Consider the following 24,792-nt stretch of genomic DNA (forward strand, 5'->3'; position numbering starts at 1 on the left):
ACTAACTAACTGTTGTATAATAAAATTAATGAATATAAAATGTATTTGGCAGACTGTGTTCTGGAATACTTTGTGTAGTTGCACTCTTACAGATACATCATTGTTCTTTGTAAATAATTTTAGTCATCTATCACAACTTTTATATTTAAGATATTTTACATTAACTCTTTCCCCGCTAGCGTTTAAAAAAACGCCATTGTTTTTTGACAATTTTTACAAAAATGTAATAGCCCATAGAATATTTAGTTTAATGAATATCTTAGCATGCCAAATATCAAAATAAAGAACTGACCCTCTTCTTTTAAACAAACAAACAAACAAACATTTTATTCTAGCTTCATGCATTCCTTTTTTAATCAACACTTGAATATGGGTAAGTTTCATTAAAAAAGCTATATTTTTTTAACAAATAGCTAAGAAAATCAGGTTTTTGTGAAAGAGTATCCAAATCAGATTCAGAGCAATGGTCAAACACAGATGGAGTAGATTGAGTCCATCAACATCCCTAATGCTAACACAGTCCTGTAGCTCGTCCTAACTCACTCATAATTTCATTCAGTAACATTAGATAGTTTTGATTCATATGCTGTTTAAAGGGGGGGTGAAAAGCTGTTTCAGCTTTTAACACTGTTAAAGACTTGGATTCCCATCCTAAACATAGACAAAGTTTCAAAAACTAATGTTGGACGTTTGATGGAGTATTTCTTTGTCAAAAATACTCCTTCCGGTTTCTCACAAGTTTCGGAGAGTTTTTTTCGAGTATGGCTCGGTTTGACGTTAATAGAGCGGAAGTTCCTGGTATGGGCCGTACGGGCTCTTCTCCCGGTAGGGTGCGCGCGTGCGTGACTAGAGCGAGAGAGGAAATGCACGCCTATAAACACTCGCTCACATGCAGATCCACTCGTCCGTGAACGCTTATGATGCGCCGCGCTCCCGCTCCACTTTATTCCTATGGGTGATATCAATGCTTCAGCACAGCATTCCCGGAAGGCAGCGCTGCATTTGAACCGATTTGAACGCAGAAATTACGGGAAGCTTCACACTTTGCGGATTTCCACGGTCAATGCTGTCACAGGACTTCACCAAATCATACCAAAGAAGTGTGTTTTTGCCGGAGCGGTCCCAGCGATAAAGGTTCGGTCCTGCTTTGGAAGCAGCCGGTGAGTAAAACTGCTTCAAATGTCTGTGCTGTTGGCTCGTCGCGTGAGTAAACATCAGTAAACGACACGATCGCGTGCTTCGTCATTCAAATCCGCTAAAGGTTAACGTTACTCCATTGTTGTTCTATATAACGTTACACTAGTCTGACGTGCAAAACCGTTTTGCTTGCTACTGCTAAGGTTAAGTCGCATACAATAGTCCATAAACCGAATCATGTCCTCATAAACTGCGAGTAAAGACACACAAATGTTGAAAGGCCAATAAATACAGTACATACCACAGAGACGGACGTCCTGCTGTTGCTGTTTCTCCTGTTCAATTTATTTCAGCCTGATTCTGGATCACGTATTAGCTGAATCCGGTCGATAGCATACTTGGGTTTCTCCACGCTTGAGGACGTCACCCCTTTGGGTGTGCTCGTCATTCTTTAGCTCTGCCCACACGATACGCCTCCAGCCGCTCGTTTTTTTCCGGAAAGACTCGGTACAGCCTATATTTCTTTTATAAATAAAATAAAACTAAAGACTTTTCGGAGATATGAAGGATGCAATACTACTCTATAGGTACTCAAGATTGACTGAAACTGAGTGTTTCACCCCCCCTTTAATGATGATCACGTTATTTTTCATATGCATATGATTACATACGATCGCTTGTTTTACTGCGTCTTCCTCACATGCGTTTTGTTTTTGATCAGGAGATTCAGTACTCATCCAGAAGATGCATAATAGCGCCCCCTAGTGTCTGACAGTGGAATCCTGGACAATCTGTTTTTGGCCGGGAAGTGTTTCCTCACAAATAACTGAAAATTCCATGTTTGGCAGGGAAATAGTTAAACAAATATAATGCGATTTTAAACAGTGTTTTGACTGAAAGTTTTTTTTTCATTCTCAGTAATCAAATAGATATCTAAATGATTTTGGCCTTCTAATAATCCCCTATCCTGATTGGCTTCATCACTCGGTCTCCTCTTAACCAGTCAGCTGGTGTGTGGTGGGCTTACTGGCACAATCTGCCTGCCGTTGCATCATCCAGGTGGATGCTGCACACTGGTGGTGGTTGAGGAGATTCCCCCCTTCAATGTAAAGCACTTTGAGAGCCCAGAAAAGTGCTGTATAAAATGTACAGAATTACGATTTTACCCATTTATCTAAAAAAAAAAAAAAATGTTTTGGCCTATTTGTGCCTTTATTGACTAGGACAGAAGAGATTTGACAGGAAACGATACGGTGGAGAGATAGGGAAACAGAATCGGCAAACGACCTCAAGCTGGTAATCGAATTCGGGTCGCAGGAGGCGCAGTTGCACTACATGACGGCACACTTATTAAATTTAAACGTGCAGTATGTAATATTGATACCTAGTGGCTGAAATGGGTACTGCAGTCTAAATTCAAAATATATAAAACAGTTGGTTCCCACCCTCTTCTTTTCAACCTCAAAACTCATGTGGGTTGCCAAATTGAGGAAACTCAACAGAAGCGAATTGCACAGTTGACAATGGAAGATGAGGAGGAGACTTACACACTTTAAGTTGATGAGTTAATTTATCCTCTTTTTAATATGCTTCCATTCATCAATATTTTTAGATGGATGCCAAGGCTTTTTAGGTTGGGTAGATTCTGTGTAGTTTATTTGTTGGGTTCCATAGCTGCAATACGCTGTTTTCCACTAACTGACAAAATACTATTGGATTAATTTGTAGTGGGCTTGGTCACACAGAACAAAACACAAACAGACATTCCGACACGGAATGCACATTTCAAAGTAAAATAACTTTGAATAACAAGTATGTAAACTTAGCATGTTTCAAAACTATCCGCATTATGGTATTTTATTCTTACAGTCAAAAAAGAACTTTCAGCACCTTTAATTTGATTATAAATTAAAATATTAACAGTTTCGAATGGAAAACATTTATGAAAAAGGTATTTAAAATACTCTTTATGCTCTTAAAGGTTTGACATTTTTGTTAAGAACTTTGAATAAACTCCATATAGCCTTTAATGAATGGAAATTACACCCTTTTTCTGGCCAAGTGTTGACAAACTAGCAGATGGATTTTAAGGAGAGTTTAAGACATAATGCCAGAGCTGTCAGAACAAAACAATTTCCAGAAATGTCTTGCATTTAGATTATTATTATTTTTTATCTCATGAGAATCTAAATGGTAAACATTTCCAGTCTTATACCAAAGCTGATTTCTTACACAATCAGTTCTTTGTTGTTCCTTGTAACATCTTATAGAAAATATTAGTGGTGTATGGGATCTAAGAGTTGTAATGTGTATGTGGGATCACTTTGAACAATATACAAATGTTTTTACAGCATAGTCTTCAGAACTGCAGAACTGTACGGAGATTAGTTTCATAAGGCATAGATCAAAAGAGTGTTTAACTGGGGTGTGAAATTAATGGTGTAAGATGTTTCAGCACCTTAAGATGTTTTGACTTGCCATCAGGTAATGGCTGGAGATTTTTGTGACTCAACCAACTGGAATGAACAGCTGTGAATGTTCACTGTTTGTACAGTCTGCATGTACTTTCCTTATACTACATGTTCCTGGTCTTAATTGTGAGTTATTCGTTGGCGTATATGATTCCAAAGGAAAAGATCATCTTCACTACTTTTTAATCAAATAAGGTCAGTTGCTCCACCTCTGAAATGGCTGATGTCATCAAGTACTCTTATTTTTCAATCCCATCCCTTGAAACTACCAGTCCCTCCCTACATTTTCTTTCAATATCCTGTTTCATCATGGAAGTAAAATGGTTTGTGAATGCTACTTAGTGTTGGATTCCTCATGCATTGCCGCACTTACTGTTCACATCTTAAGTTATGAGGGTTGGACGTTCTTCTAGATCTGTTTGGATGTTGCACTCCTTTTCTTGAAGCAGCTCACTAGAGGATGTTGAATTTGGGCTGTCTTTTAAAAAAACACTCTTTCCACAGGAGAATTCCATTGGTCAGAATAGTCTGTATAATGTCACAGACCATTTGAAATGTACTTTGAGACCCAGAAGACTTTCACACACATGCTTAGCACCATGATAATGTCTGTCAAAAGGTTGGATTGTATTTTTTTTGCATTCAGACATCTTTTTCCACTGCGGTAATGTCGGTTTGCTTCAGCATCTGGTTTACTATATTTCCTTATGGAACTTTTAACATAATGGAATATTTTATGTAGTGCCAGAGAGCTTAAGTACTCAGCAGTGGCATGTGTGTAGTCAGCGGTTTTATGTTTCTTTCCTTTTGGGTGCCTCAAAATCACCCTCGAGGCGCTCAGATTAACGTTTCAGATTCGGGGCATCCACTCTTTAACATACCTTGGTGCAAATGAAATAATGCTTTGCGTTTCTTAAACTTAACCTGATTCTTTCAAGAATCTCACAATGAAGGAATCCCAAAAATCCAGATTTTCTGATTTCTCAATCAACTCAATTTCATAGGTAGACAATCCCAAACATCCAGACAGCATTGGCTTCTGAACAAGAGACTCTGGTTGTTCTGTCTGGTGTTTTAATAACTGTTGACAGGGATCCGTGGGGAGTATAACATGTCGTTCCAGGATCAGACAATAGAGGTAGAGTTCAAATAATGGTTGGGTTGTTTAAAGGAAGCTAAATTAATGGCTTCGTAGAAAGGAAGCCTTGAAGCCTTTGGTCAGACTTGTGACACATTTACCAAAAACAGTGATGTCTTTTTGAATAATTGTTGAACATTTTAAGTTGGCAGACAACTAGCCACAAATGTCTTCATGAAGTTATTAAATGAGGAGGTGAAAGTGTTTGAAAATGCTATTTTTAATGTAACAAAATAATACAATTTATAAGCAAAACATTTGCATGCCGACTAAGATTTGTAAAAGCATACACCATGCTTAAATTAATGCATAATTTTAATGTTTTCCATAAGTACTGTTATTAAGCCATATTTTACTTAAATAAATGATTATATATTCTTCCAAGTTTGATTTTTGCATACTTTTGACATAGTAGTCCAATTCTCACTATTAACCAGTTGCTTATTAACATGCATAACTAGGATATCATTCATTTATTGATACTTATAAAGCACATATTAATGCCTTATTCTGCATTACTTTATTCTACAGTTTTTTGGTTTAGTTTATTAATGCAAAAGTCATAGATAATTGTTAGTAGTGAGAATTGGACCCTAAACTAAAGTGTGACCAAAGTTTGTAATCAGCGATTTGCAAAGCTGTAATGAATTACATAACTCATTGACTGACTAAAGTCATTGTGTATGTGTAAAAATAAACATTTGCACAAAAAAATGTAAATAGCTCACTTTGAGAACGTATCAGTGTTTAGTCTCTTCACAGGGCCATAAGGAACATAATAGTCACAAATTCAGACAGGTTTCGGGATACTTGTTAGAGAAAGTCTTAGTGTTTACCAGAGGAAACATCAAGTTAATGGTTTATCTGACAGCATGTCCCAACTGTGTAATGTGGGAATTGGGAAAAAAATCTGGAAAGTTTTGATGTCTAATGGGAAAGTCTGATGGATTTGTTTAAGGGATTTGTGACGCTCATGTTGGTTTGGTGCGCAAGGCTGGTTATGGGAATTATCATGTGTTTTTAATTAGCTAGTTGAAATAGGGACAAATGAGGGGTTGCCTTTAAGAGTAGTTTAATTAGATGTCTTAATTACTTGTTAAAGCCGTTTCTCTATGTTTAATACATAATTAAGTGTAAGGCTATCATTTCAAACTGTATTTAGTGGTTTCGGCAAAAGACAGAGAGATGGAAACTCTTTTATTTTATTATTTACTGTCGGCTCTGTGTATTCGATTTTCTCTTCTGTGGTTTAAAGCCCTGAAGGCATAACTATTAAATGACTTATGACTTATGAACACCTGAAATATTAAAGGGATAGTTAACGTTAAATCAAGACATTTTTTATTTGCTCACCCTCATTTAATTCCAAACCTGTATACCTTTATTCTGTGAAATATTATAGATTTTTTAAATATAAATAATCGAGTACAATCTTTACAGGTCATCAGTTGATCCAGTTAACAAAACTGGTCTTAATGATTCATGAATTAGACAGCTCCCTGTAGTGAAAAATGATCACTGAATAATGGTTTTTAGGGATCTTTTCTAACAAAAGGATCGAATGCAGGGCTTGACATCAACTTTTTTTGCTCACCAGCCACTGTGGCTAGTGGTTTTCCAATGTTACTAGCCACTCAGCATTTCCACTGGCCACAATTTTGACATTGATACCATGGGGAAAAACTACCATATAGATATTTTGAATATTCTCATAATTTGGCAGCAGGAATATTAGGCTGCTGTTACTTTAAAACCTGATGCACGGATCCACTATACTGTTACACATGTCGTATTTCTCAACAGTTTTCATTTACCTAAGTCAGCATGAAACTTAAGTCGCGGTTGTCCTTTTTTCCTATTGTGACGTATACGTTTCTGAAATGGGAAAAAAAAGTAGGCAGGGCTTGATTTCGTCCTTCGGGAACTGATCCAACTGTTCGTTGGTGGTTGGGCTTTGCTAACAAAATGGAGGCAGAAATGAGACAGACCACGATAGATGCGCCATAGCACATGACATGAAGGGAAGTTGTTTTGAGGGCGATGGAAGGTTAATGTTTTTTATTAAAGATTATGAGGGCAAATTATTATTATTTTTAAATAATGAAGTGCAAAGAAATAATTTATAATAAAGCACTACAATATTACATAAAAAATAAGAATGGTCCATTTTGATTTCATGGTGACTTTAAAACATAACTGTGTTTACGTGAATACTCTCTGACTGGCATTTTGATACTATTTTGTGTGTATTTGACTTTTTAAGTGCAATAAGCAGCGAAAAAGAACTATAGTACTGAGGCAACTTTATATGCGAGCACAAAATCTTCGGGAAATAATAAAATTATGCACAGAATAAAATTATTACACCGAAATTAAAGCCCTGTGAAACCAACAATATTCATCTGGACCAAATAAATTGAGTGAGGGGTTTGCGTGTCAACTCGCCGTCGGAGAGATTAGAGAGGGAGAAAACGCAGCTGGTATTGTGTATTCTGTGGAAATTGAGTATTGGAAGAGCTTCAGATATTTCGGTATCAATCGGAAAATCTGTATTTTTGACAACACAACGTTGCACTTATTTCAGACGCCTTTTTAAAACTACAATTGACACGCGGTTGGCTGGAGTTGATGTCAAGCCCTTTTTTATATAACACTCAAATCATAGGGACTAGTTTTTTGGTGTCGTATTTGAATATCAAATTAAATGGTTATCAGGACATTTTTGAAAATATAGATTTTGTGTTGCAAGAATGAAGTCCAAACTGGTTTGGGGAGTAAATAATGACATTTTTTGGCTGACCTATTTCTTTAAGACATCAACATTTTGTCCTCATACTGAAAGTCTCAGACTGTGATTTCATGTTTTCTTGCTTTGTTATGGAGCAAATGCTATGATTCCACTTACAATTACATAATCCTCTATGTAAATGTCTCCACATATTTTGTTTAATATCGTCCAGTGTTTTGGAACCAGGTTGCTGTGGGTCAGATGGAATCTGTCCGGACTTTTAATTCCCTTAACACATGAGTGGTTTGTTTGGCAGGAGAAGTACCCAGACGTGGTCAGCCTTACAGAAGGATGCAGATCGGAGCTCATGATTATACGAAGTCCTCAACTTCCCGGGTAGGTTGCATCAGCTGAGAAAATGAAATGGAAAATGCAGTCCATAACTTTTGCTGCTTGCCTTCCATTAGCTGGACATATGGCTGCAAGGTTTTTGTACCTTTATATGGTTGGTTACCATGACTGATATCTACAGATTACATGCTTGAGTCAATGGCTGTGTTTTTCAGGATCTCCATGACCATATTCTGGAAGATCGATGTGTCAAAGGAAGGAGTGGTAAAACCAACGCTTGAGCTCTTGCTGAAAATGCCAGATCAGGGTAAGACGAGTGAAATATAGATTATATAAGGGATAATGTTGCATCAGGGTTTATATTATTCATCCTTTTAAACATCTTCAAATGCCTTTTGAAAACATCAGAAATGTCTTTTGAAAACGTCAGAAAACATTTTTTTTTTAATAATCAAGATGTCACCAATTAGCTGTTCTAACTTGCATTAGTGGAATAAAACAGAGAAACTTGCAAATAGTCATGGACAGTCAAATATAAATATTTTGCTGATGTTATAATTTGACTGCTAAAGAATTTTCTTATGTAATACTTGAACAATTTCTTCTTAGCATGTGGTAAAATGAACTAAAATGATTTGTTTTGTTTCCATCTTAACAGCTCGAGAGATGGACACCAAAAAAGTGATGGAAAACGGCTCGGATTACTTTCAGAGCCTGCTACAGATCCTCGGGGTGGAAGCGTCAATCGAGGCCTTGATAAGAACCGTGTGTTTGTGAGAGGTCATAAAACACAAGCCAACATGTCATGTCATCAGAACTTCATATCTAATCATTTTATTTCATATAAACACCTGTACAATCACCCGTTAGGAACTACATATTGATGCCATCTCTAAGTGTCAATCTTTTTTTACGCATGATATGTCCACACTGTATGGAAATATACATCATTAGACAAGAGCTAGAAAAATAAATAATTTTAAATACAAAATGTCTGACAGCAAAATCCACTTTGTATTTTCAAATAGTTAAATTTTAACATTAGATTCCATCACAGACACTGTGATCTTTCTTTCTTTTCTTACTTATTAACAGAATTAATGTCTATTCCTACCTACATAGTGATTATAGATCTTTATTTCATTAGGAAAGCACAATTTCACCACCTCAGACTCATAACATCTCTGGTTCATTGGTTCATAAGGGGAAAGATGTTGTTAAAACTAAGGCAAATACAGCAATGTCTGGTGTGGAGAAACTGCACTTAACATCATAACACGTCAAAACTGAGCAACATGACCGTCAAACAAACGCCATTGGTTGGACAACGAAAGCGTGTTCGCTCACAGGTAAGGCGTATAATACTTCTCTTGACACCAGTTCACATTAAGACAAAAGGGAGCATGAACACAGTTTGGCAATGTTGAATGTTCATCCATGTAAAACTCAAACACTATTCACCTGATGAGAACTGCATTGACGGCTTTGAGTTGAGCAAGCAAGCCGACGCAGTCAACATCACGGTAAAAGAGGTAAACGGAAGCATGAGTATTACTCACGCCACAGTATTTTGTAACAGTAATATTCCCCGTGACAAAATGGCAACCATGAGGTGCCATCTTTAGTGTTGAAGTCGCACAGTAAAATTTTTGCATCAACTGTTTCACTGTGGTTGGTTTTTCGGTAAAAGGCGCCAAACTTGCACACAACGTTAAATCAACACTGCCATTTCTGTGGCATAGCAATATACTGCTTTTCTCAAAAACTGCTGGATCAACTTGCTTCTGTATTGGGCTAATAACCGGCATGCTGTCCATCTTTTGGCCGACTTATGAAATACATCTGGCTCTTCAAACAATTACAGCCATTAAAACTAAGGCCAAACGTAGCCATTGTAACGTTTAAGCTGCTGGGAATGAATTCCTTTGGTTGTTTTCTAGTCTGCAATTTCAAAGCAGATGACAACTAAGCATAATAATGTCAAACTCAAAGACAGAGCAGTTGTAGATGGACGGCCACAGCCGATCTAGCATTTTACAGCAGTTTTTTTTCCCGGGAATAAAAAAGTGGCGTTCGAGATGATAGACTAGCTTTAAAGAAGTAGTTCATCCAAAAATGAAAATTCAGTCATTAGTTACACACCTTCATGTGGGTATACTGAGGTTTCTACAATGTTTTTTCCACATACTTGAAGTTCAAATAAAAAGCACCATAAATGTAGTCCATACAACTTCAGTTTTGAGTTTATTCACTGATGATCTTGCGTTCAAATTTTTTACTACATGCTCACCCAACAGCGTTTTGTCCAAATCAGACCCAAAAAAAGAGTTTGTTAGAATGAACTGCCAAAATGCATGAAGATTCTTCAGCCATTTTGGTTAAATTTGCAATTACATGAGGGTGAGTAAACAATGGCCAAATGTTTCTTTAGTGCAAACTATCCTTTAATAAGACACTTCGATTTGTATATGGCGGTAGACGGTTACGCCAGGCAAGCGTGCGTTATAAAAATACACTTTCATTAGAGAGTAATATCATTAGACTTCTCTTCAAATTCATAAAATCTAATCTTATGGATAGTGAGTGTTAGCGTAACCTCATTCTCTAGCATGCAACAGGTCTGTGCTTGTCAGTATAACTTGCCACACTGCTACTGTAGCTCGCCATGGGTCAGTGGTTGGAGGAGCTCTAGGGATGTAGTCTTGCTAAAAACTCCAGACTGTCTTTACAGCAACTGCTGACACGGCCAAGCTGATGTATGTTAAAACGTTCATTAGGGAAAATCGCCGTAAGCCACTTTTGGCACTTGGAAACCACAGTAGCGCTGCTGCGTGAGAGAAACACCCAACAGCACTGCACAAAACACACACACAACCTCCTTGTCCTCTTTTTTTACAGCCAATGACTGACTCAGTCAGGTATTCTGCGCTTCAGGAGACCAGCCCCAGTGAGAACATCACCCTCTATAAAGAAAAACAAAAGGTCGTCCCAGCAACAGCCCACAAATGCCGCCATCGCTGCCAACTTCACGTCGCAGAACATGGTGGGAGGGCAAACAGATAGACAGACTACCAGACAAAAAGAACAAAACTATATCACTGTTTCAACTCATCTTCAACACATTTCCCAAATAGCACTCGTGGAGGTGTATCATACAGCATGGAAGAGCAGCGTGCACTCCTGCCTTTCCTTATATAGGCTGGAGGGGGGTGGGGCTTGCGTGCTCCGCAGGTAGTAGTTGACGATTTTGGTGTCCAGCTTGTACTGGTGAGGGATGCCTTCATATGGTTTAGGGTCTAGATCCAGGATAGAGGCGGAATACGTAAAACGAGGCTTCTCCAGACTTAACTGGTCTCTGTAACAAAGGAAATGGAAGGTAAAACGACCGCAAACACTGAGGTGAATCTTTCATTAAAGAGAGAAAACAAACGTACTCCTCGTCTTCTTCGCAGGGTGCAAATGTGATCATGATTGAGCAGTCTTTGGCGGTCATTGCAACTCTATACTGATGAACCTGTAAAGTGATTAGATGCAAGGAGAAATTAAGGTCTGTATTGTACCTCTGAGAGTGAATCTCACTTAGAAATGAGTCATTTTGTCCCAAAATAATATTTACAATACTTTTAGTTTGTTTCTTTATATATATATATATATATATATATATATATATATATATATATATATATATATATATATATATATATATATATATATATATATATATATATACTTTCATATTCAAAGTATATATTAATATACTTTTATTCAATACCAAAAAAAAAATATAAATACACCGTTTAGGCATAACATTATGAAATGATTAACACTGATTTTATCGTGGCCGCAAGTGAACATTTTGTCCTCAAAGTTGATGTGTTAGAAGCAGGAAAAATAGACAAACATAAGGATTTGAGCAAGTTTGACAAGGGCCAGATTGTTATTGCTAGACGACCTTTTAGTCCGACTGGGCTGACTAGAGTTTGTTTTTTCAAGCTCGCAAGCCAAAAGAGAGTTGCTAGATGACCCTGGCAGCAAATTGTCGCTGGGGTCTTTCTAGTTTTCTGGGCTAGATGACTGGGTCAGAGCACCAAAACTGCAGTTCTTATGATGTGTTCTCGGTCTGCAGTGGTCAGTATCTATCAAAAGTGGTCAAAGGAAAGAACAGTGCTCATTGATGCACGTTGGGAGCGAAGGCTGGCCCGTGTGGTACAATTAAGTTAGATGAGATACTGTAGCTCAAATTGCTCAAGACGTTAATGCTGGTTCTGATAGAAAGGTGTCAGAATACAGTCAGGGTTCCCATGCTGACCCATTCACCGCTGAAAGCACCAACAGTGGCACGTGAGCATCAGAACTGGACTACAGAGCAATGGAAGAAGGTGGCCTGGTCTGATGAATCACGTTTTCTTTTACATCATGTGGATGGCCAGGTGCGTGTGCGTCGCTTACCTGGGGAACACATAGCACCAGGATGCACTATGGGAAGAAGGCAAGCCGGCAGAGGCAGTGTGGTTCTTTGGGCAATGTTATGCTGGGAAACTTTGGGTCCTGCCATCCATGTGGATGTTTCTTTGACACGTACCACCTGCCAAGCATGGAAACAGTATTCCCTGATGGCTGTGGCCTCTTTCAGCAGGATGCCCTGCCACAATGTAAACATTAAGTTTGTGGTGCTGACTTGGCCTCCAAATTCTTCAGATCTCAATCCAATTGAGCATCTGTCGGATGTGCTGAACAAACAAGCCCAATCCATGAAGGCCCCACCACGCAATTTACAGGACTTAAAGTGTCTGTTGCTAACATGTTGGTGCCAGATACCACAGCACATCTTCAGGGGTTTAGTGGAGTTCGTGCCTCAACAGGTCAGGGCTTATATTACGACAATATTTCGACATTAGGTCAATGTTATGCCTGATTGGTGTATCGATAAAACGCTATTTTTATAATAAACAACTGGTAGAATGTATAATTTTTAAGAATGAGAATTTAAGGTGGGAAGATTCTTAACTGTCACCTAAACAACATCACAATGCAAATAATTAGGCTTTATTTTAATTTTTTTAAATCCCCAATTCTGAGGTGAAACAACCTGTACATTTCCTATTCACACCTAAACTTAGAAGCATCACATGCTCGCAGTCTTACCTTCCCAACTGCATATTCTACTGAGCCGTCGTCCTCAACAGGACAGTTCTTAACGGTGTCCATGAAACCCTCATTATAAGGCCCATCTATCTGCAGTCGGTTTCTGGAAATATAAACGCATGCTGATTAGATGTTGAAATTACCAATGACCACAATGCACAGGACCCCCATGTGGCCGCTGTGCCTCATTACTAGACAAAATACAACATCCACACACAAATGAGTCTTTTGCGCCACCTAGTGTTTGCATTGTAAAGTTTTCCAGGAGACTGTAACATATAATATAATTTATATAATAACAAATTGCGATTCAGCAACTGTACTGCATTTTTAAACATTCCAGTTCAGGTGAACACGGCACATAGTGATCTGGTGTAGGCTGAAATATCCGCCCAATAGAAACTTTGCTCAGCAAGAACAAAGCATTCTTGCACTGGAATATTGATCAGAAAGATAAATAGCGTAGCACTCAATATCCCAGCTTAAACATTCACCTTTCTTTCGGGAACTCCTCTAGATATTGCTCCACACGTTTGTACAGAGGGTAGATTCCTTCAATATCTAGGTTATCCAGCATCTGTACTTGGAGGATTTTTGAAAGGACACTGTCTTTAGGGAGGCCATGGTTACCTGTGAAGATATGAAAATGAGCTCAACATGTACACTTGGTCTTGCATAATAGATTTACAATTACTGTCATATTATATTACAGCAATAATCTGGCCTTTTGCATGCCCTTAATGTGTCTGAAATGCTCATTGTGTTTTGTTCCAGTTTACTCCTACGCATATACGGTGACTAAACAGTAAAATGATTACTTGGTTTTTATTGAGACTAATATGAGACTTTAGCAACATTTTAGCTGAAAGATGCCAAACAAACCATTCCATGTATTCATTAGTTAGCAGTCACCAGTAAAGTCCTCACCGTTGCGGAGCAGGTCCCTTGGGAAGGGACTGGCTTCACAGTGCGGCCTGCTTTCAGACAAGTGCATCTTCCTGGGCTCTCCCGAGCGATTCGAGTCCCCGCCGCTGAGCAGGGAGGAGCAGATCACCTGAATGAACTCGTTGAGGACGGCTTTGCCAGGCTGGTGGCCGTTATAGAGGCTGTTACTATGGGGGAAATAAGGCCAAAGGTGCTGAATGAGATCATTCAAGTCAGGTTGCTGCTTGGCGTCGTCTTTACAGCTAAATATCAACTCTCCACCCTGAAAAAAAGCGAAACAAAAGAAGTTAATGCAACTTCTTTCATAACCCTTTCTAATGAATCAAACCTTCTTTTAGCTACATTTTAGCAAATTTGGGGGAAAAAACAGCTTAAGCTGATTTGCTGGTCTTAGGTGGTATAAGCTTAGCCTGACAAGCCAGACCTACATCAAGATGTTTGGTCTGGAAACTCGCCATTGACAGGGCTCAATCTGAGGGGCGGGATAAACTTTCAAACTCCATCTGCACGCGATAGGATAGCGCTGCACCAACCAGAGCTACGAAGGTGAAGTGGAGCTAGTTGAAGCTATTAAACGTGAAGATTAAACTTTCCCCATATACGGTCGGCAAAACTCAACACATCTTCCCTTTTTAAGAATGACTTCAGTGCCGTTCTTTGTTCTTTTCTCACAGAAAAGCTTAACTCCAAGTCTTCCAGAGTCGCGGTCAAAGCTGATTTGAAACACCGCCGTTTGCCAGCTTCTGTGTTTACTAGTAGCACGCAAGCGCAGCTGCGCAACTCTGCCATCATAATGTTAAGCCCCGCCAACCGACTGTGTACACGATGTGATTTGCCCGACCAGAGTATGTTTTTTACAGCTCTCAAGGGTATTGAGAGTTGCTAGACACTCAAGGCAGATTAGATTTGCTACCGCTAAGGTGCGTCTAGATTTCTAGGCTAGTTTAAGCTAGTCACACATCCAGATCAAGTGTGCCACACAAGTCCTAAAAATATAAACCTTTAAGACCAGTAAACCAGTTTAAAATGTGTTTAGTAGTACTAATTCAGGATAAATATAACTTAAGATTTGCTTAAGAATTAAAGTATTACAATTGAGAGCAACTGCAAATAATCATGACATCGCTGTCAGTTACTTTTGAACGCTGAACATTCCATCAATGGAAGTTGAGGGAACGTTTTAAAACTTTACTCTGAAGTATAAAGTCCGGAAAACCGACCTTAGTCAGAGCAGCGCCTAGCCTGACAAGCCAGACCCACATCAAGATGTTTGGTCTGGAAACTCACCATTGACAGGGCTCAATCCAAGAGGCGGGATAAACGGTTGTCTTTCAAACTCCCTCTGCACGCGATAGGATAGCGCTACCACCAACCAGAGCAACGAAGGTGAAACAGAGCTAGTTGATAGATTAAATATTGGCCGTATCCGGTCAGCTAAACTCCGAACACATCTTCCCTTTTTAAGAATGACTTCAGTGCCGTTCTTTGTTCTTTTCTCTGAGAAAAGCTTAACTCCAAGTCTTCCAGAGTCGCAGTCAAAGCTGATTCGAAAGACCGCTGTTCGCCAGTTTCTGTGTTTACTAGAAGCAGCAAACGCAACTCGGCCGTCGTCATTATGGCCCCGCCCACCGACTCTATACACGATGTGATTGGTCCGGCAAGAGTTTGGCGTTTACAGCTCAGAAGAGTATTGAGAGTTGCTAGACGACACTTGCGGGCAGATTAGATTTGCTGCCGCTAGGGTACGTCTAGATTTCTAGGCTAAGCGGCGCCATGACAGGGATGAAAGCGAGGCTGTGATGAATAGACTTACTGTTTTTTCAATGGCATCCACTGTATTAAAGCTCCTAGATTACTTTTCCACAGCTGATTTTGTCTGAAGTTTTTTGTCTAATGAAATTTCTTGGAGAGATATTTTTGCAGTGTTCAATCAGCAGAACAACCCAAGAACACATTAAATAACAGTTCAACCCACTGAAGAGATTCCAAAGATGGCACTGCTGTGAATAAGGGTTACGGACAGCACGCTGAAATGAAACGGTTTGGGACTGAATTCAAATTACAGAAGTTTATATTCACCTTAAAGATTTTCAAGTTGTTTTGTGGTTCCTCTAACAGATTCTTCAATGCAACGTACATTCGCTGTTTGCTCCTGGAACACAAGTTATTCAATAACATTAAGGTTTGAAACGAGATACATTTTTTGAAAACAATGAAGAAAAGTTGAGGGAGAAAAAAATGCTTTGCCATGACAATAATTAACATGTTAAGAGATTATATATGGATTGATCTGATTCTGAACCTTCTGTTTTTAGCTTTCCAGCTGTATGAAGGCTTCGTTGCATGCAAGATTACAGGGCTGATTTCATAGTGAAAAGGTGAGTCACAAATTTTGTTTAAAAAAAACTTGGTGAATGTGGTCTCTCAGTGGAAAATTCTTGGTTATAACAAAGGTCAGTGACGCAACTGGTTCGGTGAATCTCTTTGCCACAGTCAGTTAGATTTGTTAACAATGCTGGCTAAAGGTCGTACCATCAGCGAAAGATACAAATCCAGCTCTGAATTCCTGCACTGAGTGACTGAAGCAGTGACTCACCCCGAAAAGAGATCCAGGGGGCAATATCTGCTCAAGCGCTTCCACTTCCCATTGGCTAACTGTAAAAGAATAATGTTAGGAATTTTACTGTAAACTCTACTAATAGGGTTGTTTCGGTCAAGTACGCCAGCTATAGGGGCAGTCGCTTAATGATGATACGCTCTCCAGTTTCCATTTCACCTCTACTTTGAAACTGATTTTGTATTTGTACATCTTCTTCAGCCAAACCCCCAAAGGAATGATTGTATGATAGTGCACAGTACAAACAGACATCAGGATGTTTACACTTCACTGAATCATCCTCTTTTTTTGTTAAAGCAGAAGTTCACTTAGAAATCAGGCTTCTCTTCTATAAACCAGATACTTTAGTGACAAGGCCTTTGTAAGATTCGTAAGTGATATTTACCTTGTAATGCTGATGCATGCAGAATCTGCAAACTTTGCGTTTACAGTCCTTGGTTATATATCTCGAAAAGGGTAGAAATCCACATTTTGGCTGGAGGAGGGAAAAGAAGGGAAAATATGTAGTTATATCTCTGCATCTGCAAGCTTGGTGAACAAACTTAATGCAAAGAACGTTCATTGTTTTTTATGAACACACAAACAAGCCTTTCAGATCAGATTTGCGCCACCTTCCCGTTTGTTCGGCTGACCATGTGATTGAATTCCACACAAATAGATCCAATGAGTCATTCAGCTACTGTGGTTTACTTCCCTAAGAAAGGATGTTTATAATAAACTGACCCCTAAAAAATAGTTCTTGTTTTATATGAGATTCAAAGCTTTCAGTTTAACAAAACAGTGCGTCTACACCCTAATGGGATGAAGATATAAAAAAACACCATCAACATATGCCAGCAAGTTCAATGACCGGATGTGATAAGACATGCAACACTAAACAAGGCGAGGTTTTTGGCACACTAGTCTCGAAATTGTATTATTTTCAAAATGTGGGTATAAAAATTATAGCTCGGATTATAATCGGATTATAAACTATAAATATAATTTTGAGTGCAAATTCCACCTTGAAGTAAACACCAACACAAACATAAGCCCCGTTTCCACCAAAAGTGCGGGAACAATTTGTCCCAGGAACTATTTTTTCCCCCCAGACCCGTTGCTGTCTGAGTTTCCGCCACGGTCTAAAGTACCGGTGACGAAAGTTTGCACGTGACTTTCCAGAGCCCACAGGATTTCGTCTTTGGTAAATAAACGTAATAAAGCCTGAACCTCATCATCGTCATATTTTTTATACTCCATTGTTGATTCGAATTGCAAAAGACTCTTACTGCATGCACCGCAACTGACCTTTAGGTTGAAATAAAAATCAGCGCGAGCTCAACCAATCAGCATGTTCAGCGTCCAAGTCCCACCCCCAAAAGCTCATGAACTTTAAAAAAGTATTACATCGTGAGCAGGGCCGTTTTGAGGGGGAAATCTTTACCCGGAAATGTATTTAGACCCTGGTTCTTGTGGTCGAAACACACCGAGTACCGCCCAAAAGTCCCTAGGTCCTAGGGAAAGTTCCTGAAGCTGAAAGTAGAGTTTACCTTAATTTCGACGCATATTGGAGGTCTGTGGTCTCTGAGGTGGTGAAGAGGGAGTTGGGTCAGGTTAGGAAGGCATAAACCACACCCGCTGAATGTGTCCATGACCTTGTCACAGCGCAGTTCTGCATGAAGGAAAGATCATAACACCGTTACGCAACATCAAATCCAGTCAAGTGACTGAATCTCACACACATACCATATGTTTACATGAAGAACAAACTGATGTTTTTTAGTGGGTGAATCACCAAAAGTAACAAATTATGCTTATTTTAGGACTTTATCTGCATTGGAATTAAGAATATTTTCCTCTAAACTCTCATTACCGTAATGAACCAGAATATTTAAGGCTTAGAGTAATGCCTAAAAAATCTTAAATTGTCTTCAGTTTATTTAGCTTTTTTATTCTATTATTTTTGTAGAATAATGTGATATGAACGTTTTCTTTACTGATTTGATAAGATTCACCAAATGTTTAAAAGGGGAAAAAAGTATGGTCATTCGTACCAGGTCGTTCTTGTTGGACCTTCAGCGACAGCTGTCTCACAAAGTCCAGCGGTAGTTTGACAACTTCCTGTAAACAATAATACCATTATTTTCATCTCGTTCGCTGAGGCACGGCTTGTGTAAAAGCAACATGATGTATTTATGTACACACACTTCTTAAACTGTAACTTACTCCACTGTGAACGTATTTCTCCCCCAACAAAGGCGTCATGACATATTTACTATAATCCACAATGTTGAGGATGTGTCGAAAAGCTTGCTCTGCGGTCTGTTAGGAGACAAGTAGGAAAATGAGCTGATACTACACTGTGACAATGCAAACAGACCGAGACCAAACATTTGATGGACATTTGCATGGTTGCAGATGCCCTTTGTACCTAAAGAAACACTTTACTTACAACACAGTGCAAGAAAACACAAAACTATTGTAAAATTAGATGGACTATTTACAAGTTTAATTAACAATTTACCATTACATTTATACTGAAAATTCAAAATACTTCAATATTACGGTGGACGAGCGTGCTCAATGCAGTGCAACTGAAGAAAACACATGTAAATAGTAGAAAAACACCAGCAAATTAATAAAACATACAGAATCAAACAGAATCTCACAACACAACCAAATACAGAAACACACTGCACATACTCACAACTCAACCAAATACAGAAACACACTACAAATACTCACAACACAACCAAATACAGAAACACGCTGCAAATACTCACAACACAACCAAATACAGAAACACACTGCAAATACTCACAACTCAACCAAATACAGAAACACGCTGCAAATACTCACAACTCAACCAAATACAGAAACACACTACAAATACTCACAACTCAACCAAATACAGAAACACACTACAAATACTCACAACTCAACCAAATACAGAAACACGCTGCAAATACTCACAACACAACCAAATACAGAAACACACTGCAAATACTCACAACTCAACCAAATACAGAAACACGCTGCAAATACTCACAACTCAACCAAATACAGAAACACACTGCAAATACTCACAACTCAACCAAATACAGAAACACACTACAAATACTCACAACTCAACCAAATACAGAAACACACTGCAAATACTCACAACTCAACCAAATACAGAAACACACTGCAAATACTCACAACTCAACCAAATACAGAAACACACTGCAAATACTCACAACTCAACCAAATACAGAAACACGCTGCAAATACTCACAACTCAACCAAATACAGAAACACGCTGCAAATACTCACAACACAACCAAATACAGAAACACACTGCAAATACTCACAACTCAACCAAATACAGAAACACACTACAAATACTCGCTATGCGTAATGCAGTTTTATTGCGCTTACATTGCGCTATGCGTAATGCTGCGCATGCGTATTGCAGACCGGGCTTCTGGGTGCTGCACGCGCTGTGTTTTACAGTCTGTGGCTGACAGGCTTGGAGGATCGGAGTGAAGTGGAGCGATTAAAAATGAGCAATAGTGAAGAAAATGCAGCGCTCACGACCAGCTCGGAGGACACAGATATCGTTGAAGTTAGTTCGCTCAACTTCAGTGGTTTGGAGATATTTTGGCGATCCCATTCGACATAAAACAGAGTGTCGTGCGTGGGCTGCTTATCATAGGTTCACCACGCGGAATTTATTATCGTGCTTCTTCGAAGTTCTTCCATATAACATTAAGCCCAACACAGCGGTATAAACTACATTCACACACAGCAGGCTTATTACCTTGTTAGTTGTAGTGGGTGACTTGCAAGCTAACGCTACCAAACTATAATCACTAAAACATCGGACTTGTACATCTCTATCATAATTGTTTGTCTTTGGTGATGTATTAATGACTCAGCATCGCATGTATCAAAAGAGAAAGAATTTCATCCAATGAAATGGCCTCTCCGGCCCACTGTCGGTGAGGTGTCGGTGAGGTGTGTGAGTGTGAGAGAGAGAGAGAGAGAGAGAGAGAGAGAGAGAGAGAGAGAGAGAGAGAGAGAGAGAGAGAGAGAGAGAGAGAGAGAGAGAGAGAGAGAGAGAGAGAGAGAGAGAGAGAGAGAGAGAGAGAGAGAGAGAGAGAGAGAGAGAGAGAGAGAGAGAGAGGAGAGGAGAGGAGAGGAGAGGAGAGGAGAGGAGAGGAGAGAGAGAGAGAGAGAGAGAGAGAGAGAGAGGAGAGGAGAGAGAGAGAGAGAGAGAGAGAGAGAGAGAGAGAGAGAGAGAGAGAGAGAGAGAGAGAGAGAGAGAGAGAGAGAGAGAGAGAGAATGCACAGTGGACCTGTGATGCAAGAGAGGGAGGACTCAAAATGTTTCTTAACTTAAAACGCTTTTCATTTCTTTTTGCCTGTTTACATTTTTAGTGTTTTACTACTTACACAATTAAGTGATGATATTATTGATATAGAGTGTAGAGTAAAAAAATGCTTACCACAATTAATATTTTAATAAATAAATCTACCTCAGTTTTAATAAATTGTTCACCTGTTGGGAAGTGTTTTTCATGTTTTGACGATAAAGGATAGTTTAAAACCACAGTTAACTGTCTGTTTTCTGCCTCTTTCACTCAGGAGCAAAAATAGGCCTTTAAATTTTAAAGAAATAAAAATGTTACATTTATCGTGATATTTATCGATATTGACTGATATGGAAAATTATATCGTGATAATTTTTTTGGGCCATATCGCCCAGCACTAAATTGACAGTATTTGGTTGTGTTGTGAGTAGGGATGTCACAAGTACCGGTACTTTTGTACCAAGTCGGTACTGAATTTTTAAAAATGTGACGATACCAGCATTTCTGTCATTTCTAGCTGTGCGTATTTCCAGCGTGTTTCTGTATTTGGTTGTGTTGTGCGTATTTACAGGTGTTTTTTGTATTTCGTTGCATTGTATTAGCAGCACATATGTTGTCAAACTTCTGATGATGTCATTTACTTGTGTTTTTTTCTATTTGCACGTTTTCTTCAGTTGCAGCATGGTGAGATCTCTTGGTTACTGTACAATACTGCTTTATAGTGCATATTTGAGAAGTTTGGGGAAGTACAACCGTTCAGTAATATCAGTTTGGGGAAGTCTTACCTGTCGTGTATGTGCGGAGTCTTCCGAGGGAAACTTTAACAGACGGAGAACTTGACAGTGCTGTAATGAGAAGTAACACGTTTAAAAACAGAATTCACAAAACTCATTTCACACAGTCTTATGTTGGTTTTTAAAAAAAGGGAATCCTATGTATAAGGTTTAGTGTGAGACTGTAGTTTGAATACACATTACGTTTTTTTCCCAGAATACACTTATACATAAAAAGTTCCACAAAGATAGGTGACCTCATCGCATTAACAAACTCACTGACTGGCGGTTTGTTTTATGGTCTGATGTAACTGAAGGGCACTTAAAACGCAAATGCAGTTTCTAAATACACTTGCTCAAGGTTTACAAAACCTACTTCTGCCTCACGAAATGACAAACATAAAAGGATGATGTTCGTGAAGAAATTAAGTATAATTCCCCACAAAATTAACGTCAGTAACGTACAAAAAAAACATTGTAATTGTAAGTCATTTTCATTTTAATAATACTTCATTATTATTAATTACCATTGCATATATACAATTAAACCAAAAAAATATTCTAATGAGAATGTGAGGGGAAAAGTGTTTAATTGTCATGAAATAAATGTCATGAAAAAATAAAAATAAAAAAATAAAAAAGATAAACCTAGCCATTGTTTTTTTGTCTGAAATTTCCCCCGAAAACGTTTTAAATGACACATCTTATTTCAATGTGCAACTGAAATGCCTTCAAATCAGTTTTTACAATCTTACTCGGTCTTTCACACAAAATAATGTGGTTCAGCTCTTATTCCAAGAATTTAAAACAGGCCAGGCAACGTGACAGAAATCCACACTAGAGTGTGGGAGCATGAAAGAATGTCTGTAAACAGCAAATAGAGAAGGACAAGCCCTCGCAGGACTACAGGAGTACTTGGAAATCTGCATTAAAGCGCCACCCGGTCTCTCCACACCCAGTTGACATGATTACAATAGCATATTGGCCAATGTTGTCCTGGGCAGCTGCCTGTGATTGGATACACACTTGTGTTGTAATCTGTAATACAAAGCCAACCAGTTTATGGCTCCTGAACCAGCGATCCAATGGTTTATTCAGTTTATTTATCGCATAAGGGTACAGACCCACAACTGAGCTGGGAAATCAGACAAAGGTTAGGCTGTTCCCGGTTTACAGGAACATATCCTTGATCTTAACAAAACAGGGCCCTGGTATCGCAATCATAGTGAAAAAAGGAGTCAACTACACGCTAAACGGTGTCATTGAACTGATAAATAATAATTTCCATAACTTTTTCATTTATCATACTAAGACAAATCTTCAACACTTGAATGTATTAGCAATTTCTATCAATTGCCCATATAAAGAGGATTCTGGCTTGTGTGTTTTTACATGCAAAAACCCAATCTGAAACCAATGCTGCATTGTTAAAAAATGATGTGGCAAGATCTTTTAATCTTTGAATGCACTTTGGCCAATGGCTAAATGCATAAAAGTGATCAACATCTATGATACCACCGATTCTAATCAACATTTATACCCGACATCCTGTTTTAAAACTCACTTTATACTGCTAAAGGTTTCCAATCTGAAATTTCAATCCTGGATGGGGAAACTATGAAGTGTCTATTTTCTTTTCTCTGATACTTCCCATTAGAGAGCCATGACAGATGCACAAAACCACCCTCACACTGTAAGATCACCCCTGACCATTCATTCAACCGGCCACAGCATTATGCATCCTACATTAAATATGCCACTGAATTTTTTTTGAATAAACTTTATATTTCATAAAGTGGGTGTGGCATGGATAACACACATGTGCCACATGGTGTACATTAACTTTATCAATGAAAACTGATTTAGCCAGCTAGGTGGCTACTAGCTTTGAAGCCCTGACAACACCCTTTTAAGACAAAGAAAGAGTTGATATCCGTCTAATAGTGGTATAAAGCTCCCAAGTTTAAAGTCTAGGTCCTTTACAAAGAGTTTGAACTAATTTCATATTGACTGAATCACATTTGATTGAGTTGAAATGAATCTTGGCTAAGCTAAAAGCTAGTAACTATTAAAGACTAACCTGCAAATGAGACACGACCAGGCTTTTGTTCCCCTCCCCGTGATATTTCCAGTCGGTTTCGTCCATTTTATCCAGTTCCATAACCCAGAAGAACCGTAAACTGATCGGGTTTTGGCGCAGATTTGATACACTCTGGGCTAGATGATCGGGGTCAGGCGCAAAACTTCTGGTGGCTCCGCGTCTGACACACCGACGGGTGTAGCGCTACTACCGCTTTCGCGAGGACACGCCCCCGCTGCGCTCTCATTGGTCAGACGCAGAGATTGAGTGTTTTTCATTGGCCAAAAGTGTTTGCCATTGTTTAATGCATCTGCTGATTGGATGCTAAAAATGACAATCAAATGTTAGCCCGCTTCTGCAGTTTATAGACTACAACTATAAAATGATGTCATGAACGCATGACTTTTTTCTTTTTGTTACAGAAAAAGAAACGAGAAAAAAGTCACAAGATGCCCAATGTGGTATATAAATAATGCAAGTATAATAAAGTTGTGTGTGTAGCGATTGTATTGTATATTCACACACAATGTATGTGTGTAATTATATCAATACAATAAATCGTGTATAAATATAATTTGCACGATTCAAGAAGTTGAAAACAGTCAGGGGGTTTCTGTGTTGTAAATGATTTGAAAATATCTAATTGATTAAAAAAAAGACTAAAACAATGATGTGAGTTTTGTTTTATTTGTTCTATTCATACCATTTTCAAAATATTAAGAGACCACTAAATACTTGTAAATATTTAAAACACACACAAAACTGAAGAAATCCATAAGAAAAGTTTTTTAAAACTTTAGATAATCCATAAGAAATTTACCACAGAAAAAAATGTCTATTAATATTGATGCCATTTCTTTTTATTTTGTGACTCGCATCGAGTTCATTCTTTATTCTGTCAGTGTTTATTCAGACTAATTTTGTTCAGAACTCTTTTAATTGAAGAATATCTTACTTTCAACTTTTTTATTTTGAAGAATGTTGAAAACCAAACAGTTGACAGTAACCACTGACATCAACAGTCAATGCCAAGTCAATGGCTAGCGTCTGTTTGATTCCCAACATTTTAAAAA

General features: G+C 38.5%; 2 protein-coding genes across 2 annotated transcripts in view; one reads left to right on the forward strand and one right to left on the reverse strand.

The window, feature by feature from the left end:
- The window catches only part of cenpp (centromere protein P), a 55,437-nt gene extending 46,815 nt beyond the window's left edge, over positions 1–8,622 (forward strand). The window contains exons 7-9 of the mRNA XM_067415627.1: positions 7,791–7,870; positions 8,041–8,132; positions 8,484–8,622. Of these exons, the coding sequence (XP_067271728.1) occupies positions 7,791–7,870; positions 8,041–8,132; positions 8,484–8,602 (291 nt within the window). The 3' untranslated portion in view covers positions 8,603–8,622. The remainder of the gene's footprint in view (positions 1–7,790; positions 7,871–8,040; positions 8,133–8,483) is intronic.
- A 6-nt stretch (positions 8,623–8,628) lies between these two features.
- On the reverse strand, positions 8,629–23,934 carry ippk (inositol 1,3,4,5,6-pentakisphosphate 2-kinase). Its single transcript, XM_067415625.1, has 13 exons — positions 23,720–23,934; positions 21,652–21,711; positions 18,738–18,833; positions 18,566–18,632; positions 18,062–18,183; positions 16,918–17,007; positions 16,512–16,570; positions 15,995–16,067; positions 13,898–14,177; positions 13,465–13,600; positions 12,971–13,073; positions 11,260–11,339; positions 8,629–11,180 (listed from the first exon to the last, which is right to left on the reverse strand). The coding sequence occupies exons 1-13, from the start codon at positions 23,798–23,800 to the stop codon at positions 10,976–10,978; spliced, it is 1,452 nt and encodes a 483-aa protein (XP_067271726.1). The 5' UTR covers positions 23,801–23,934; the 3' UTR covers positions 8,629–10,975.
- Between the last annotated feature and the right edge of the window lie 858 nt (positions 23,935–24,792).

Source organism: Pseudorasbora parva, chromosome 14 (genome assembly GCF_024679245.1).
Source record: "Pseudorasbora parva isolate DD20220531a chromosome 14, ASM2467924v1, whole genome shotgun sequence".
NCBI lineage: Eukaryota > Metazoa > Chordata > Actinopteri > Cypriniformes > Gobionidae > Pseudorasbora > Pseudorasbora parva.